General features: G+C 33.0%; 2 protein-coding genes across 2 annotated transcripts in view; both read left to right on the top strand.

Annotated features, from left to right (window-relative positions):
* The window catches only part of LOC149032920 (uncharacterized), a 164,759-nt gene that overhangs the window by 23,633 nt on the left and 123,564 nt on the right, over positions 1–17,562 (top strand). The window lies entirely within an intron of this gene.
* On the top strand, positions 15,578–17,335 carry LOC149032927 (uncharacterized). The gene is made up of 2 exons (XM_089171418.1): positions 15,578–16,037; positions 16,189–17,335. The coding sequence occupies exons 1-2, from the start codon at positions 15,578–15,580 to the stop codon at positions 17,019–17,021; spliced, it is 1,293 nt and encodes a 430-aa protein (XP_089027544.1). The 3' UTR covers positions 17,022–17,335.

The following is a 17,562-nucleotide window of genomic DNA, read 5'->3' as shown; positions in this document are numbered from 1 at the left end:
ACCTTGCGGTAGCACTGAAGATTTTAGATTATCCAAAAATTTATCTGCTGACTGAGAAGGTATTTCAGGTTCTTTATTGTTCAGTATATCATTATGAGTCTCTTGATTCAACTGTGGTATTTCAAAATCCTGTTCAGTTTGTACAATCACATGTGTTAAATTATCAGGAACTCCCTAATCAACTAACGATTCTTCTTGTTTTAATTCATCGTGATGGTTTGGTGCTTGAAGATCCTGTTTAGCTTCAGATTTATAATGATTAGAATTCAGCGTTTGCGATTTATTTATGATGCGAACTCCTGTTTAACACGTTGCGTACCGCGTCACCCGTACTTGGGTGACGGGCATGCTTCCGTGGGGCCCGCGTCACCCATACATGGGTGACGCTTTTCTTGTTGGAGTTAAATAAGATTTTCAGTTGCATTTTGAAAACAAATTTAATGGAACAAGTTCTAAAGTATAAATATAGAATATACAGCGTAAAAAAATAAAAAATACACAAATAACACTCTACTTTTTATTAATTTATATAGGATGACATATTATATTATACTATGTCGGATGCAATTCGTTGAAACAGTCCAAGCACATCTGTGTCGATTTTGGGCAATTCAAACAATACGTTGTTGTTTTTTTGTGTTCGAATTCAATTCAATTCAGTTCAATTTCTCTTCTTCGTCTAAAGCCAGTTCTTCTAGTAATTCTTCAATATCTTCACTTGCATATGCTTCATCAGTATCCGAGCTTGAACTCGACGAAATTCTATTTCTAACTTTGCTTCTAAAACTCACAACGTTTTCATCACTACTCTCACTTTCAATTGTACTTTCACAACGTCCAATAAACATTTTTCGGATAAAAAATTACTGAGGTGCGTTTCAGAAAAAGTATGCTTCTAAACTAAATAATCTATACATGAAAGATGTATGCTTTCCAGGTAAAGCGATAAACGTTTCCAAATCTAAAATAAGCTACTTACCAATAAGATTATTTCGGAACAAAACAATGTATCAATTACATAGGTCGATAGCACTGTAAATGTAGATAATCGACAATGCATGGATCTACTCGAGTTAAATTGTTGGTTTTCCCGCATAATCTCTCCGCTATCGTTCTAGTGCGCCAAGAAAAAACTTGGGCCCGGAGGAAACAAAACGTAATAACGCTTGGTACGCAACGTGTTAAAGTTCATGTATAGGTATAGGGATAAATTGATGCTCGATCATTGGCAGGGCTTCATCTCGTAGTGTTTTTTTGTATATCGGAAGAATTGTGATCTCTCCTTTAAGGGGACGTTCCACCCGAAGCACCCAAAAAAGGCTATTTTCGCGAATTTTTTCCAAGAAAACTATAAAAGATACCGATATAAAAGTTGTTGGGTTTGTTAAATAAAGTCTTAAATTGCATAAAAAAATTTTTTTTTTTCATTATATTTCATTTTTTATTACAAAAACAGTAGTTGTAAAAAATACCTAAAAACTGTAGTGCTTTGGTAGTAGCTCCATCAGAACTTGAGAACGGCTTACCGGAAACAAAAAAGTCAAAAGGTTTTATATTTTATATGACTTCAGCTACAAAGTGACGCAAGCATATGAAATTTTATCAATAAATAAAAAAATGGTGGACAAATTACAAAAAACGTTATGACCTTTGTTTGTTGTTTTTGATTAAAAATTAAGAGTAAAAATTAAAGTTAAGATAAGATTTTGCGTCACTTTGTTACAACTCATATGTAGAATAATATGTGGATTAAATTTTATAAGAATCGGTTTACTGGTTCGCGAGATACGATGGAGCTAGTTTTTCAAAACGCTGTTTCGAGAAAAACGCGTTTGAAGTTTTTTTTACTAGAAATCGTGAAAAATGTTTACCTAAACTTAATCTGCGATGCCTGGACCGTACAAAAGACCTTCTTCTTGTTGAAATTCTTTAATTTCTTCCAGCTTTGCCTTCTTCTACTTTGATCTGGCATCTTTTGAGCACTCAGAGCTTCGATGGTTCGCAGATTCGATACGTCGGTCGTCGCGTCTTTTAGCAAAGTCGATCGCTCCTGGCCCAAGTTTCATTCCCATCGTGTCCATTATTTTCATCACTGGACGGAGTCCATTGTTGAAGATACATGCAGAAACTTTGCACGCAATTTCAACAACTTTTTTGTCGTTAAACATGTGTTTAGGTGCCATGTGCCATACGCAGTTATTAAAGCTTTCATTATTATTCTGCGTATGTCAACCTTAACATCTTTCCAGCAGCTCTGTCTTAGTTAGATCCTTATAAATAGGATTTAGCACTTCCTGTACATCTGTAGGAAGTGTAGGAGGATGCTTGTAGTCTTTCTTAAGTGCCTTAGCTTTGAGGTACTTACACCAGTCGATGGAACACTTAGAATTTTGCGGCTTGGCATCAGTCGAAATTTTGTGGTAGTATCCTGCCCAAATCTCGTTGCGCATATCCTATGAAAAATTCAAATTTCTTCTGACTGCTAAACCGTAGTTCTCTGAGAGTTCTTTCATCAACTTGATTGTCAAATGTTGAGTTTTGACTTTAGGAGCTTTCTTCACAACAGCTGTTTTTCTCTTCACTACTGTTTTTGCTACGGTTTTTATTTTTTTTTTTCAACGATTCGGTGTTTTTCTTTTAAATTTTCTTCTTTTGTATGAGAGCTTTTCTTGCTTCATTAGCGCGCTTGAAAATACGTTTTGCTACATGCAAAATACACTCCAACTTTTTCACAATGAAATCTTCACCGTATGGATGACAGTCAAGCAGCATTTTAAAAGTCTTGGAGTTTCCGTCGCCGATATAAGAACCATACCGCACAGCAAATTTCTCAATTGACCTTACAAACATTTCCACCACGCCGTCAACCTCCATTTTGCCCGAACTACCAGAATGATTTGCTGTACAATGTGGTTTATGCTCCTCAAACCAGGCGAGGTATTCAGCTGTATTTTCTTGACTTTTCCTCCTCGCACACTTATAACAATAACTCGATCGAATTGTAACATCGCAAATTTTTCCGGTGAACTTGAGAATGAGAGAAACTATTCCTATGTGTAAACACATGCGATACCATAAAAAAAGATAAAATTCTGATATTTTAGATCAAGTTTCTTTATGCATAGTTGACACTACCAAAAAAATATAGACTATACCCATCGGTGGACTATGGGATTGATCCTTATGCTATTGCAATGCAATAAAATTAATAATCTCCTTCCCTCTCCCGAAGAGTGTAGCTCATTTTTGATACAAATATGTGGAAAGAAGTAAGAAAGAGTTCCTTAGTCCATTAATTCCTAATCTTTATCAGTCTGTATATCTGTATCGGTTCCATAGTCCTTAGTTCTCAGTTTAATAATTATACCTTCAGTCTGATATATTCATCTGCGTATCTTATCAGTCAGTTTATCAGTAAATTAGTCAGTCAGTATTCATAACTTTTATTGTGTTCTGTATTTTTGTAAACACGCTACTTTTTTGTAAACTATAAGTAAATACCGCTTAACATCATTTTATAAACTATATATCATCATCTTCAGACATTTATATATTTCTCTATGTCTGAACCCCCGCAAAATATACCTGACAATACGAATGATTATATAGATTACAATAAAAGAAACTGCTTGAATAAACAATGAATTGAAGGAGATTGACCAACGTAAGAGTCGGCCGTGCGCGCCGAACGCTCAGGAAAGCGGTCCGAGGTAGTTACGTTCAGGCAGCAAAAAAATGTAGTTAGAGACATCGGATCTTTTTGAAATTTTAACACAATATTTCTACATATATATACATTCAAAAAATGTAAAAAAAAAATTAGATTCTTTCAAAATTGCAAAGTGGAACGTCCCCTTAATGTTAAACGTTTCTCTCTCTCGTACATTTTTATATCCTCCTTTTTAAAATGTAAGTGACAAATATAATCAGTTGTTTTCATTGTAGTGCTCAAAGTCATATTCTATTTTGTCAATTTTGCAGAAGACTAGAAGTTAATATAGACAAAAAATATTAATAGATTAATTTATCTCCATATTACATAATTATATAATTATGAAAGTTACAAACTAGAAATTAAAAAAATAATACAAAACTGCATTCAGTAGATATTTGACAGTTTTGGTAATTTTTATAACTCATCAATAATAATGACAAATGTTTCAAAAAATTAGCACTTTGTAAGTTTGTTAATTAATTCTTTTGATAATGATTCATAATTATTATAGAAAATTAATAATTGTTTTATATATGTTAACTTCAGTATTGTAAAATAATAAATAAAACTTTATTATACGTACTGTTGGTCGAAAAAAGACAAAGGTTGTGGCCTGTTGAGACCACTTTCTTTATTTTTTAATTTTCGCCCACTTGGACAACTTTTCATTGAACAAAGTTTTTCTATTGTTTCTTTATTTTTTTCAACAATAAATTGAACACACAAAAAAAAAATAATAATAAATGTATCTACAAAAGTTTAAAAAAATCGAGTCACTATCCACGTTAGTTCAGCAGTTTTATAGGTTAAAATTATTTTTTTTTTACTTCAGCACACTTCACTCTGTTTACAACTGCTAATTTTATATCCTTTCCACTTGCTACGCTAGCGTTATTTTGGTGGGTTATTGAACTGTAATTTGCTGCTTACAGCTGGGCACATTTTCAAATTTTCTCTCATATGAGTTGGTCCTCCTTACTTCTACCCTCCATAGTTCCAAGTTAAAAAGATCACGCAAAATAAAAAAAAATCTCAATTAGTTGATTTGTTTCGAAGTTACAAACACACGTACACGTACAATATATATATATATATATATATATATATATATATATATATATATATATATATATTTGCATAAAACAATAGGAGTATTATAAAAGTAGTAGTGTGAATAAAAAATAGAAGTTTTGTTTTAAATTACACAGATATAATGTCACATATCTATTAACTTACAATTTATTAGCTATCGGCGATAGATTCAAACTGAACTGAACAATAATGGATCGTTTCTCTGTTATTCTTTTTCTATTGTGGGGTTCAGAAAAGAGGAATGAAATGAAAAATGATATGGTATGATATATATATTTAATTATGATGTTGACGAGCTGTATTTACAATAGTTTACAAAAATGGCGTGGTTGCAAAAATACAGAATACAAAAGAGTTACAAATATAAGACCGACTGACTGACTGATTGATAAATTGACTGATTTGCAAAATGACTGATAAAACAGGTAACATGCAGACGGATATAACAGGCTGAAAGTATAATTAATGAGCTGAGAACTAAGGACGCTTTCTTACCTTCTTTCACACATTTATATCATAGAAGAGTAACACCCCCTTTGGAGAGGGAAGAAGGTTATGGACATTATCGACCAATAGCAGAAGGACCCACCCCCCATAGTCAACCGATGGGTACAGCTTATGTTTTTGGTAAAGATCGTAGTGGAAATCATGCATAAAGGAACTTTGTTTTAAAATAACGGAATATCGTTTCTTCTTGTGGTGTCGCATATTTTTACAAAAGAATCCGAAACACTCGAAGGACCCGACACTGCACAACGGTTTTTGTCGCGCCAATTTGTCCCGATAATTCTTAAGTTTTTCTGGGAATCTATTGCTCAACAGAATATTTCTCTTAATCCCTGAGTGAAGTTTTCTTTCACTAAGAGATCGATAGTGTATTTAAAACAGAATCATATTTCCCTCGATAAACATCTTACGATTTTGATTCTATCTGAGACTATTGCACTCAGCATTCCATTATTATTGTTTGAATTTGGATAAGTGTAGTTTTTATCACCTATTCCACCCAATGATAATACAGGTGCTCCTTTTTATATATGGTAATAATACTATATTAAATAAATCCTAAAATTATCTTACTTTTAAAACTGCGCATTCGTCTCATTCTCTCGAAACTTAGTTTTTTGAAGGTTTCACTTCTTACACGTGTGATCTGCATAGATGATATTTTTAAAGTGAAAACTTCTTTAGAATGGGAGTGATCTAAAAAGTAAATAAACGGAAACGTAGCTGTGTAACGAAACTATGAAACGGCTGCTATACTAAAAAACTATGAAACTGCTGCTATACTAAATAATGAGAGAAAAAGAGACAAACATATAGGATTTAGCCTGCGAGAGAATGAGACGGAATATGGCTATTTTTCCTATTCTCGGTCTCCTCTTTATGCTATGCTTCGTAGTTATCGCTTCTGGTTAAATATGTGTGAGTTTTTGTGCGACTGCATACTACAAAGAGTGGACACATATTCTTTCGATACTCGAAATGTTTATAGGTAGGAGCGATAGAAGGGTAGAAGAATAAACAGAGATAAGAACGTAGGTATGCGACAAAAGTATAAGGTCTAAACCAACCGACGGTCGAAATAAAGAAAGAAGGTGCGTAGTCTGTTTTTATTTTACCAAACGTGGTATTTCTTTTCTATTTAAAAATGTTTCTATTTTATTGAAAAATTAATATTAAATTATTTATTTCGCAAATATTGTAATTAACAATTACGAAATATATAGAATATAATAATTGTATTGTCTGCAATATTTTACAAAAAAAAAAAAAATGAAATGAATATCAGATACATCAGAGACAAAAAATTAAACAACGTTGTAGAATATTTTTCTTATAAATATCCAAAGACATGTTTTTTAATTATAATGTTTGCGTATTTAGGAAATTTATACTAATTTTTCAATAAAATAGAAAAGTTTTTAAATAGAAGAAACATGAAACGTAACAAAAACAAATAAACCTTATTTACTTTATATTTTCAATAAAAATACAATAATATAACTTATTTTACCAATATAGAAAAAATGTAGAAAAAAAATTATAGAAAATAAATTTTTTAAAAAATGTTTAATATTATAAAATAAAACAACGGAAATGATATATAGATATTAAAATCGTTGTAATTCAAAACCCGATGAAACGAAAAAAATACCACCAGAAGTGTCCCCTTTTTTTACAGCATCTACAGGTATAAGTTTCAACTCAAAAAGAAATACTTGTGTATGCTAACCCATGATAAAGATATTTCACATACACAGAAAATGTGAAAAATGTGAAAGAAAAAATTCATCTACCTGAGTTTGAAAAAAAAAATAATATATTTACTTAGTTTAAGACAGGGTATCTTTCCACGGACAAACATTCTACATTTTTGGGTTTGTATTTATGACTAGCGCATTCGATATATTCTATCTTTATTATTATTATAATTATTTGGCGTTAGGAACTCGAAAGTTCATTGCCGCAAATACAAAATCCCGCCATTGCTCCCGTCCCTGAGCACAATCTTTTCATTCGCGGTCATCGTATCTTATTTCTTTCAGATTCCCTTATAATATTATCCTCGATGTTCTATCTTTTTGGGTACAATTTTGAAATGTTAGTTTTTGTCAGCTACCTACTCCCAAAGTTGGATCGTTTCCATGAGAACAGAATTATAAAAAACAAAGAAAGTCCGTTGAAATTTGATCTATATTCCTAATCTTTGTTATCGGTTCGATAATATTCATGCCTATAGTTTTGCAAAGAATATGGGCGTGTTGTCATCATTTCTACTCACATCAATCCTGCACACAATTCCCTACACAATCAATCCTAATCACATAATCAAATCCTTTTGTTAAAGATATCTTACTCTGTATATTAAAAAATTACAAAATACATCAGAGAAAAAAATTAGACAACACTGTAGAAAACATTAGAAGCAGATGACAAACTCTATTCGGAAGCAAGTAAATTACTGTTACATTTTTCTTTTCCTTCTTCATAGAATATATTCGATTCATTAAGATTTAAATAAGTCTATTGAATTTCATATTGATATGTTTTTATAAAAAATATACAAAGGCTTGTATTGACCCATGAATACAAAAAAATTATATAAATAATTATAATATTTACGTAATAAAGAAATTTATGCTAATTTTTTAATCAAATAAAAACATTTTTGACAGGCTGAACGCCTAGCGTGAATTAGTGGAGTTTACCACGGGTCCCAAACTCGAGACTTGTTGTCAAAACAGTTCGATAAACTGAGAGAGCGATACGATTCAGTGCGTTCTTTAAATTTTTCGTTTTTCAGATCTTTATTTAGTCGGGAGTATTTAGAAAAATAAGTTTGTGGTCCAAAGAATAAAGACGAAATATGTTATAAATAATAAGGATCTCGCAGTGTGGCGCAGGCTACAGAGTTGGAAAAACATTTCTAGATAATATCTCTATTAGATCTCTCATTGCATTTTATCAGAACCTTCGTTCAGTCTAGCAGTATTTTTCATATGTTTTTTGTAATGTCTTTATTTCGTCTATCCTAAAATGTTTGTTAGCAGCGCAAGAATGTAGATGAAAATGGGAAATTGAAAATCATACTAATAAAAACAATTTTATACCTTAGTTTCAAAAAAAGGATTATTTATATTTACCTAATTTCTGACAAATTATATTTCCTTTGATAAACATCCTACCATTGTGGTGTCTATTTATAACTATCGCATTCAGCATTCTATTTTTATTCCTTAAATTTGGAAAAGTGTACTTTTTATCGGTTACTCCACTCACTAATCATACCGGTGACTTTTATTATATATAGTAATAATATTATAATAAATAAATTCTACAATTATCTTACTCATAAACTGTTCATTCGTCTTATTCTCTCGAAACTTAGATTTTTGAAGGTGTCACTTCTAACACGTGTGATCTGCACACATGATTTTTTTTCCATTGATACTATTTTTGCTTCTGTCGCTTTTTACCGAATAAAAAATTATGTATATACTAGTTCTTTATATGAAAATTCATAAAAGCTAATTTTTTTGCATTTTAAATATCGTTTATTTAATTTTTTTTTATGATAAAGTTCTGTTATTTTAAAGTAACATTGGCCTATAAAGAAAGCTGTATATTTAGGATCACGCTTTTGCGTTCCATCAATTGTTGGAAATAGTTGAAAATTCCGTTGCAGCAAATAGCTCTTGACCATTTTTATCAGTTTTATTTGAGGAAAATATTCGAAGATTCTAGAAGGATAAATTTTTACGAAAAAAATAAAGTTATTAGACCGGTGGTCAGTGCTTAGCTGTTATATAAGCAAAACTGTTTGTTGCATTCTGTAAGACCCAGGAATTAATTTAACTTATAAACATTTAAAATTAAAATTGTATCCTGTCTATGTCAGGAGTACAAATAAATTCGTAAAAAAGAGGACGTCTTTTTTCCACTAATATAGATAAATAATCGAGAAGAATAAAAAAAGACCAAGTACAATACTTCCATCAAAAAATGTGCGAAAATATGAAGTATATTTATATATATTTATTTGTAACATTAGGTGAAAACTGTTTCGTAGAGTTTCATGCTTAGTTTTATTCATAAAAGTGTGAATATTAAAAGCCGTTGTTACCTGAAAGTCACATATTGAATATACTGCAATACAATTGTTTAAACAAACAATTTTTCGTTTATTTGCATATTTATGTTTATAATTGCTAATTTTTTGTAACCCCAATTTTTTTGGATTATAAAAAAATGTGGCCCTTAGAAGGGTAAATAAATATAGAAGGAAAGAAAATGAATATAAAAGCAAAAGAAATAATATGAATAGACAGGAAATCAAATTTTAGGCTAATCGCTTAGAAATGAAAGGAAATTAAAGTATGTAACATTCTGAGACTTATTGTCAACATATTATGCTTGCAACTTTTGATTCAGATAATTGTGAACGCGCGCGCACGAGCGCGTGTGTTTATTTATTACTACAGTATTAAATTACATTATCTCCGTTTTATTTATATAATGTATTATATAATTTTATTAAAATATAATACACGTATTATATATTATTTATCTATCTATTACCAACAATAATTTATACAAAAATATAACTTTTTTTTTTAAATTAATAATTTTTACACAATTCTAATAAAACTAGGTATTATAGGTATACATATAGTTATGCTAAATAAAATGCTCATAGACATAAATTTTTAGTTTCAAAAGAATATTAATTATTGCTTACGGTTAATTGTCCGAAAAAAGGTATACATTTTTTAAAACATTAGAATAAATAAACAAGTTAGTAATAAATTAACATTACTTTTGTATTTAGTAATTATTATAGAATAACAGATAGTTATAGGCAGACATTTGTTTTTGATAAAGTGAAAAGTTTTTAATAAGAAAAATACTTTGTATTTATTTTAAATAATATAAAATTTACTGTTTTTAGAAAGTAGTATACTACTTCGAAGCATATAGCTAATAAAAAAATATTTGCAAAAGCTGTTGTAACTGAAGAAAGGCCTAAAGTTAAAGCACACATTGCTATTGAAAATATTTAAGTTAGTTGCAAAATAAAATGTTTCATTGTGGCTAGTATTTAACAACTTGACCTATGATTTAACTTCACGGTGGTGGTGCCTTGCGCGACGATTCAACCAGCGCTACAGTGTCCAATTCCTCACACTTCGCTTCGCTTCGAAGCGCTTCGGTAAAACCAAGATATTTTGACATGTTTAAATTCTTTTTTTGCTTCGGGACCAAATTTATATTGTTTTTAGCCATCTAAAGTACACTTTAAGCTAAAAAAAATCGATATTTTGAAAATTTTAGAGTAGTGTTACCCCTCAAGCAGCGCCTCAGCGTGTTGGTAGGTGTTGATCGGTGTTTATGTATTTGTGAACAACTGCTTAAAAGAAAAAAACTGAAAGGATTTTAGCATCGCATTGTAACTAGTTATGAAAAATAGATTTTTTGAATAGTCCCATGCACCGAAAATCATGGGGTAATCCCTGTCACGCCTGTGCGCTGATGGCTAAACCGAATATTCACGGATCCAAGGTAATACTTTGTATTTGGTGGGTCCAGCTTGGTGTAGTATATTATGAGCTGGTAAAACTGTCTGATACAATCACAGGAGATCTTCATCGAAGGCAATTAATGCGTTTGAGCCGAACATTAAAAGAAAAACGGCCGCAATACCTCGAAAGACACAATAAAGTTATTTTACAACATGACAATACTCGGCTTCATGTTGCAAAAATTGTCAAAACGTACTTGGAAACGTTTGACATAGGAAGTCTCACCCTATCCGCTGTATTTTCCAGACGATTCTCTTGCTGATTATACCTTTTTCGATCGATTGCACACGGCCTTGCGTATGAGCACTTCCGATTTTATAAATAAGTATAAAATTGGATCGATTCGTAGATCTTTGCAGAAGATGACCAGTTCTTTCAACGCGGGATCAGATTTCTGGTGGAATGGTTGGAGAAGTTAGTGAGAAATAATGGACAATACTTCGAAACATAAATGTATCACCAATTTTTTATAATAAAGCTTTGAATTTAGAAAAAACTGGGGAAGCAAAGCTGTATACCTACTATGATATGAAAGAGATATTGCCGTGCTTATGGAAGAATTCAAATGTAGAAGCAACAAAAAAGATGTTTTCTGTATAAACCAAATACTAGACGCTATAATAAACATAGAACCACCACGACATGAAGAAAAGTACCACAGTGCACGAGATACCAGCAATGCAGACATACCAAGGAATTATTGTAATAAAACACCTGCGTGCGTAAAATATGCACAAAATCAGCGTCACAATGCTCTATTTTGAAAAAGAAAGAAGCAGTAAGATGCTATAATTGCAAAGGAAATCATTCAAATAGTTCCAAAGCTTGTGAGGATTGTGAGATTTAAAAGCAGCTCTAAAGAAAACTCTTGCCACCTTTTCGAAGCGAAGTTCTTACTTAGAAAAATACACAACAAAAAATAAAAGTAACTGACTTAGAAGATTACACATGCTCTGTTTCAGATAGTATATGGAAAATTATAAAATTTATAGATTTGAGATTCACAGTCGACTTCCAATTCAACATTATTAAACGAAAAGAAAACAATTGGTACTATATAAATCAAGAAACTCCCCAAACTATTATTTAAAAATACAGAAATATTAGAACACTAAGTACTGAAAGTCCGCCTGCATGATCAGTGAGTGGATTGAGTAGCTCAGTGGTTATGTTACCGGTCCCAAGCCCGGATAAACGATGAGGGTTGTAAGGTTAGGTTAGCTCCCTGCCAGACGTAAAACATATGACACGTTCACAGACCCACAGAATCGCCTCGGACTAGGACTGATACACGGAAAACGACTCAGGCACAAAAAAGGACATCGAGATAGATACGGAAAATTATCCTGAGAATAGATTCCTGGAATGTCAAAAAAATTCAACAGTAAAGAGCAAGAAATAACAGAAGAGTAAAAAAATCTGAAAGTAGACGTGGCTGCATTACAGGAAACAAAGAAAAAAGGCTAAGGTCAAGAAGCGTACGGGGAATACATGGTAATATATAGTGGTGTTGACAAGAATGAAAGACCTAAGGAAGGTGTGGCTATCGCCTTACATAAGAAATACACCAACCAAGTGGAAAAATGCAAAAATATATAATCACTGCATAACTGATGACCGAGTGGTCAAAATATCCCGTGATAAGTCACCATCGGGGAGACGAAGCGTTGGAAGACCACGAAAGCGCTGGAGCGATAGTCTGACTATATAAAGCGCATCGCGATGAAGAACAGGCATTGTGCCTACTTAGAAGAAATAAAGAAGAAGAAACACTAACAAAAATAATAATCAAACGAAACGCAATACTAAAACAACAACCAACAATTATGCTGCAATTGCTACCCTTAAAACAGCATTCTAAAACGTTAACAGATTGCAACAAAGGGTCATAAAAACAAAAACATTCTTACTCAATAACAATACTGATAATATACTTCTTCTTTTGAAAATATGCTTCACTACAAGAAACTACAAGTATATAAAAAGTCTATATTACAATATATAGGACACAAGAAACATTCATCAGGAAAGGCGAAAGGCCCATCGAACACCATGTACATAGTCGTATTATCCAAGAACACCTTAAAGCAACTGCAATTGTAGAGTACAATTTGATACCAATAAATTTCCAATTTCGGCTGGATATGTACCGCAAGGATAAAAAGTGACCTTACAGAAATACCTGGAGTACTTTCAATAGAAAGTCACAAATCCATCTCAACAGAAGGTAGTAATAAAGACCTACACACCTACACAAAACTAGAACCCATTAATCAATGCAAATTCATAATCTACTTGCACCATATCTAAGGTACAGGACAGTTATTATGAAAATCAATAACGTTATTAAAGAAATGAAAGCTGACGTACTTCAAGCAGGTTTCCGCTTGTACTAGCTAATCATTCTAGACTCAGATGTAGCAGTGATTTTGACTTTGTTACAAGAGCACACAACAAAAATAGACAAATGAGCTAAAGTAAAAAGGATTAAAACAAAAGTTAAGCAAATGCAATATAACATTACTTTTACATTGCGTATAAAAAACTTCGGATATTTACCAAAATAACATAGTTGATCAACAACGTAGCCAATAATTCCAAACTCAGCCTTGAATATAAATTTAAGGTTTTTTAACGTCATTATGAAACCTATATGAGATATCCACTATGGTGGATCGGCAGCTATGAATCATGTAACAAAGCTGTAATCAATGCAATCAAAAATATTAAGAACTGTAGTCGACGCACCATGTTTTACATTAAATGAAGATATACGCGAAAGGACATAGTATTCACGACAATAATAAACAAAAAAACAAAATAAAGATTTCTTACAACTGCAATATACTTGAAGAATGTAGCCATCAAAACGTAAACTACTTACAATAGGAAAAGACTGGAAAGGAAACATTCAGCTGACTTACGTACATAAGATTTTTAAAAGAAAACAATAACCCTTAATATGTTAAGCCCCATGCTAATATTTGAGGAAATTCCTTTTATGCTATTAGCGTTACTTAGTATATAAAAACAGCTAAACGGGTTCAGTTACTGACGACTGACGCTGCTTTAACTTTCCTTTTAGTGTCGGTCAGGGGTTAATGACGTTCAATTTTACTTGGCTTTTAACGTGTTAAGATAGTAATTACTAAGTACAAAAAGAAAATTAAAAAAATAGATGAATTTAAATAAAAAAAAAAAATATATATATATATATATATATATATATATTAAAAAAAAAGATCAGGAAAACAAATGCTACGAATTTTTGTAACTAGAATTGTAAGTAAAAAAAAGACATTAACCCTTTGACTGCTATGGGCGAATATATGCGTCCGACGCAAGCTATCGATATAGACTCTTGACGCAAATGCGCGCTCGGTGAAGTTTTGGCTTTTTACTGCTGTCTTATATGCATGCTCGGAAATACAAAGGAAAAAAGTAGTATTCAGTCCCCAGCGATCTCTTCAACTTAAAGTAGTTGGCAGTCAAAGGGTTAAACGCTCATATCCTGTACAGCTTACATCCTTTACAGTTTACCCATTGATCGCTATTCTTATTTAGAGCGTCTTGCCTTGGGTGCTAAGGTTATATTATTTATTTACTATCTAATCATATAAGTTATAGTTTTTATAATAAGAATTGATAATTAATGGTTTTTACACCGTATAAATATATCATTCATCGTTTTAATTCTTAACTGAAAGAGCCATTTTTAATTAGTTTAAAATTGCAGCACACAATACAGGATATCTCGTAGCTGATAATCAATAAATTAATAAACCTACTCTACAAACAAAGCGTTTCAACTGATTGAGGTTTTCAATTCCATGCAGTTTATTGAATATAGTAACATTTCGCATTAAATTTAATCAAATAGAAATTTGATAAATTTTCTGTAATATTACAAGTTTCCAATGAACTAGTTGTTTGATGAAAAGTGGAGAAATTTTTCGTATTATAAGGACAAAAAGTTTATTATTAAGATTAATTAGCAAGGAAATTAATATACTAGCCTCAGACAAGATCAATTTCTATTCTATTTAAAATTACTTTGTATTTTAAATTTTGTAATTGTATACCATAAGTAAGCGACTTAAATTAAAATAGAAAAAAAAGAAAAGAAAACATGTATTCTTTGTTTTCGGACAAAAGAAGTACTTCTTTGCTTTTTGTTTTGTTTAAAAGAGTTTTTATTTTTGACCGTTCATACTAGGAAATGATACGCATGGTAATAATTATTTTATAATTGGAATAATTATTGTGTAATACAAAGTGAATAATTCTTAATGAATTTTTTTTTCTACAACAGTTTGACCTTAAGGATTATTAATTTTATATTGAGCTACGAAACAAGAGACATAATTCGATAAATAGAAAATTGGTGGTAATTTAATTAGAAAATAGTTTTTAATTTAAATGAAATGATTTTATAATTTATAGTTGTTTTATTAGGTTTCTTATGATTAGATTTATCAAAAAATAAGAATTATACTTCATGCTCGTTCTCAAGATTACATGTAGTATCGCCTCTGGGCGCTAGATGTCACAACTTTAGCGTATGAAAATTCCCCTTCGTAAGTCCCTTCTATATGATACTTCATTAATGTTTTTGTGTGTTAGAAGTAACAACGAACAGCGTATAAAATTAAAAAATTATTGAGTGTTAATTGTCGCGAACCACAAGATGAGTAGAAAATCGCAAAAACGGAATCGCGAGGATCGCGAGGACGATGAAAGTCGAAGGAAAAAGAAGAGTTCAGAGAAGAAATCGAGGAAAAGAGAAACGACGCCAGAATCTGACGACCAACATGGCGGATCGGACAAAAAGCGTCGAAGATTTCGCGCCCGTTCGAGAGAAAAACGTTCTCGTAGCCGCTCACACGAGCGACACCGCGCAGAACGTAGGCGTGAGCGCTCTAGGTCGAGATCGAGAAGCCGCAGACGGGGTGAGCGTGCGAGTTGCGATCGCAGGTCTGTATCGACAGTGACGTCAAGGGTGCATACATACATCCCGCCCCCGTGCAACGAGAAGGTGCCTGTCGTTTCGGCCGTGCCTTCAGCGTTTGTTGCAGCGCCACTGGTGGAAAATGAAGACAGCAACGAGTTCAGAAACAATGAATTGTTGATCGAAGATATAATTCAAGGTAAAAAAAAAAATCACTGGAGAGCCTGCACGAGAGGCAGGACAGGCCAGAAGAAGGTGTGGTGAGCTTGAACTCGAGTCAAGTCAGACCATAACCTAAAAGTGTCAATTGTGACAGTCGGAAATGTACATTTTCTGTTAATTTTTTGTAGGCGACAAGGAAAACACGGTCCCTAAAACGGGTGACGACGCGAAAGAAGAGGCAGAGATCGTGGACGAAGATATTTTACAAGTGTTCGGTGACGACCCAACCCAATCCAACAAGGTGGATGCAAAGATTCACCCGTCATTCAAGCCTCACTGGGATTATTGGCTGTCGTCGGGCCTCAAAAAAGAGGACACGGAAAAGTTGTTGGAGAAATATAATCAAGACGAATCCTTCAGTGCTCCAATGCTGAACCCCGAAGTTCGAGCAACGCTTTCAGAGAGTGCCATTAAAAAAGATGGACATTTTGAGGAAAACCAAAAAATGATAGCTATCGCGATGATCGCGTTGGGCTCAGCAATTTCCATGATTATCAACGAGCCGCAGGAACCACCGGACAGAGCGGTGATGATTGAAAGGATGTTTGAGGCTGGAAAACTGATGGCTGGACTTTTCCATAAACAAACCACGGCGAGGAAAGCGTTCATCGAACCGGGACTTACCAAACAAGTCAAGGGCGTCCTGAATAACACCAAGACAGACAAGTTTCTGTATGGGCCGGGGCTCGGAGCAAAAATCAAAGAGGCAAGGACGATCACCGGAGTGGGAAACACTATGAAGACTCAGCCACAGCCAGCTGTCAAGAAGACACCGTTCACGACAAAAAACTGGGTCAATGCCCAGGCACGTCGGCCGTTCACCTGGGCCAAAAAGAGCTTCAATACATACGGACAGGCGAGACAGCAGTTTTCCAGGTCCGAAAAGACACCCTTCGCCCACAGGCAGTTTCAGAACCAGACTCAACGAAAGAATCAGAGGACGGGGACGAAACCGAAGTAGAGGTACATCAGACAGGAGGTCGACTGCGCTGGTTCAATATCAATGGCTCAAGTTAACCAAGGACAAATTTATCCTTGAGTGTGTAGAGGGATACAAGATCAAGTTTGCAAGGCAGGTCGTGCAAACTTGCCCTCCAGTAGAGCCATTGTTTTCTGAACAAGACTCATGTAAGGTTAAAGAAGCGATCTTAAAGTTAATCAACAAACAAGCAATTAAACAATGTGACCCTATTAAGGGGCACTTTCTGTCTTCCTATTTTACGGTTCCAAAACCCGATGGTTCACACCGATTCATACTCAACTTGAAAAAACTTAATTTTTTTATAGATACAACGCACTTCAAATTGGAAGATATGAGAACTGTCAGTAAGATCATCTGCCCGGGTGACTTTATGTGTAATTTGGATTTACAAAATGCATATTTATGCATCCCCGTTCACGAAGCAGTCGAAAATTTTTACGCTTTTCATTCGAAGGAAAAATTTACGAGTTTGTTGTCCTCCCTTTCGGCTTATCGACAAGTCCCTTTGTATTTACTAAAG

The sequence above is a fragment of the Polistes dominula genome, unplaced genomic scaffold, assembly GCF_049000335.1.
Source record: "Polistes dominula isolate Pdom_NZ unplaced genomic scaffold, Pdom_raw_medaka contig_246, whole genome shotgun sequence".
NCBI classification, from domain to species: domain Eukaryota; kingdom Metazoa; phylum Arthropoda; class Insecta; order Hymenoptera; family Vespidae; genus Polistes; species Polistes dominula.
This window is presented reverse-complemented; position numbering and strand designations above follow the sequence as displayed.

What these genes read in the sequence shown, in the direction of transcription:
- LOC149032927 (XM_089171418.1), top strand. Translation starts at nt 15,578, where the DNA reads ATGAGTAGAAAATCGCAAAAACGGAATCGCGAGGATCGCGAGGACGAT. An exon ending in GATCGAAGATATAATTCAAG is followed by an intron (nt 16,038 to 16,188) that starts GTAAAAAAAAAA and finishes AATTTTTTGTAG; the next exon opens with GCGACAAGGAAAACACGGTC.